Source organism: Camponotus vicinus, unplaced genomic scaffold (assembly GCF_025532165.1).
Source record: "Camponotus vicinus isolate PSW18456_S1 unplaced genomic scaffold, iyCamVici1.0 SCAF_3, whole genome shotgun sequence".
NCBI classification, from domain to species: Eukaryota; Metazoa; Arthropoda; class Insecta; order Hymenoptera; family Formicidae; genus Camponotus; species Camponotus vicinus.
Genome location: NW_028141967.1, coordinates 13,236,735 through 13,239,312, shown reverse-complemented (window position 1 = coordinate 13,239,312; position 2,578 = coordinate 13,236,735). Strand labels below are relative to the sequence as shown.

The 2,578-nt window shown below is 28.7% G+C and overlaps 1 protein-coding gene across 1 annotated transcript; it reads left to right on the top strand.

Moving 5' to 3' along the window:
• Window positions 1–882: 882 nt before the first annotated feature.
• On the top strand, window positions 883–2,578 carry LOC145969089 (uncharacterized). Its single transcript, XM_083094945.1, has 3 exons — window positions 883–1,105; window positions 1,223–1,371; window positions 2,216–2,578. The coding sequence occupies exons 1-3, from the start codon at window positions 883–885 to the stop codon at window positions 2,576–2,578; spliced, it is 735 nt and encodes a 244-aa protein (XP_082951071.1).

The following is a 2,578-nucleotide window of genomic DNA, read 5'->3' as shown; positions in this document are numbered from 1 at the left end:
TGTCCATTCCCGCGATAAGGATCCCGTGGGCGCATCTGGATTTTTCTACCGCCCGGCTCGGGGCGGTTTCGATAGACAGTGGATATAAAATGTGGCGTATGCCCGAAAGGGCGGTGTAGCACGAGCCTTTGCCATTCGTGGTAAAGGTTCACACATTAAACTTGTCTCTATATATATCTGTGTGTGCCTAATTGTTGATGGACTTTTGTATAAATATAATTATCGGCCATATTAAGCACGTGTTGTAACGAGTCGGCGGACGGGCAGACATTGTTTACGCGCAAAATTGAGTTTGAATCATCGATCAATAAAATTAAATTGTTTTGAATCTTCAGCAAGAAGTTCAAACATTAAAAGTAACATTAATTCTTCTATAAACGAAATATCTCTGGCTTTATAAGTATTTAATCTCATTATCCGAATTAATCATAGTACTGTGTATCACAAAAGTACATGAAAGTACATCCCAAACAGCGTAACACGACCAGAAGATATCCAGAAAATATCTCAGAAACGTTTCTGGAACAATAAAACATGTTCCGAATGTTCTCTGAATGTATTTTGCTGTTTAAGTCATGTTGCAATATCTCGCTCGTGCTGGTTACTTATAACCGATTCATCTTATATGCTTTCGTATTAAAAGCATTATTTTATTTTTATTACTCATTACATGCGAAAATAAGATAAAATGATATTTTTAGCACGAAAGCATGCAAGACCAACGTAATCTAATCTTACTCATCCCATTCATATATATTTAATTTTAGGGAGATTTGTGTTCTAGTTCAGAATAAATCAGTATGTAAGATATACTGTTATTTTTTAATTATTTAGTATCACATTTTTGCATTTTAGTTTTTAGTATAATATTTTAGTATAATAATGGCTTCAATGGACTTTAAAAAGTGGTATGCCAAAGTTAAGTATTATAATGATGATATAGAAGATATTTCAGTGCGTAAAATTAAAACTCAAAAAGGTAACCAGTTTTCACCCAAAAATTATAAAGATTTCAACTCAAATATTTTATACTCTGTAAAAACTGCAATGAATGATATGGAAGGAAAAGAACAAAAATATTACGCCTACATTGGCAAGTTAGCAGGTAAGTTCTATAAAGTAATTCTAGAAATAAATTACTTTTATAAAAAATGTAATAAATAATGATAAATGACTAATTCTATAGCATTATATATTAATTCGATATGTTCTTATTTTATAGGAAGTATTGAAGAATTAAATGAAAACGATAAAAGAATTAGTTGGCCTGCGTGGCCTTCAGATGTACTTGACGAACTTGACAATACTTCTCAAGATGAGAGGCAACAATATATAACATCTTCCTCAATTTTAGCTCATCGAGAAAAAGCAGTAAGTAAAATTTTAACCATCTGGGCATTTTAGGATGTAAGCATGTTCAGATATCAGAATTAACGTATATATGTATATACATATATAATACATTAAGGACCATTCCAGAATACGTTGCAAATATCCCATTGCCAAACCATTGTGATCCAATTAGCATCGAACTAGCTTGACGCTAATTGGATTACAATAGTTTGGCAATTGGCAACGGGACATTTGCAACATATTGTGGAATGGCTCTAAATATCTCTCTCTTTCACACTCACACAAACACATACATAGTAGAATCAATTTTTATATAATTCTATCTTCTTAGTTATTCTATCTCTTCTATCTTAAAGTTAGATAAACTACTATACAATATATAACAAATATGTACATTATACAATATATAACAAATATGTACACATATATGTAATTTCTCATTCATAAAAAAAAATTTTAATTAAAAAAACTTGGCATTGATAAATCTAGAATATAATAAGTACATTACTTTGATCAGCATATGTTTCGCAGTGTCGTTTTTTTAATGAAAAATTTATTATACTTAAATATGTTTCATTTTTTTCAAACCTTTTTCAATTTGCAGTATCTTATTAATTTTATAAATAATAATAAATAAATTTTGTAGCGTAAATTTTTATTAATTGGCGCAGTTTTCCAAAATCTTTTTTTTGCAGAAAATTGAAACTTTTATACAACAGTTTTGCTTTGTATAAAAAAAATAACATTATATTATATAAGAATTTTTTATATCTGACATTTGACCGTTTCTTTATTTTTATTCTTAATAAATTCCTGAGTTATTTAATGAAATTCTTTTCTTTAAAATATATTTCATGTATAGGCATTAAAAAAATCTAAAAAAAGAACAGCAGCAGAAGAATATCACAAGTTTTTGTACAATTATAATATCGACAAAGATTCATTCAATGAAACTAGTGATTTCTCTGAACAGATTCTGAACAAAACAGTATATTCTAGTAAATATGCTACTAAGAAATGTTCACAAAATCAAGAAGAATTATTAATTAATCATAATCGAACGAAGACTGTATCTGTTGCTCTTGAAGAATTGAAAAATCTTTTAGATGAGGAAATACAGAAAATGGAAGAAAAAATGGAGAACAGAAGCAAGATGATCGAAGAAAAAATAGAAACTATAAAAAAACAACTTTCGCAAGCATGTGAAAATGAAGAAATAAAATAG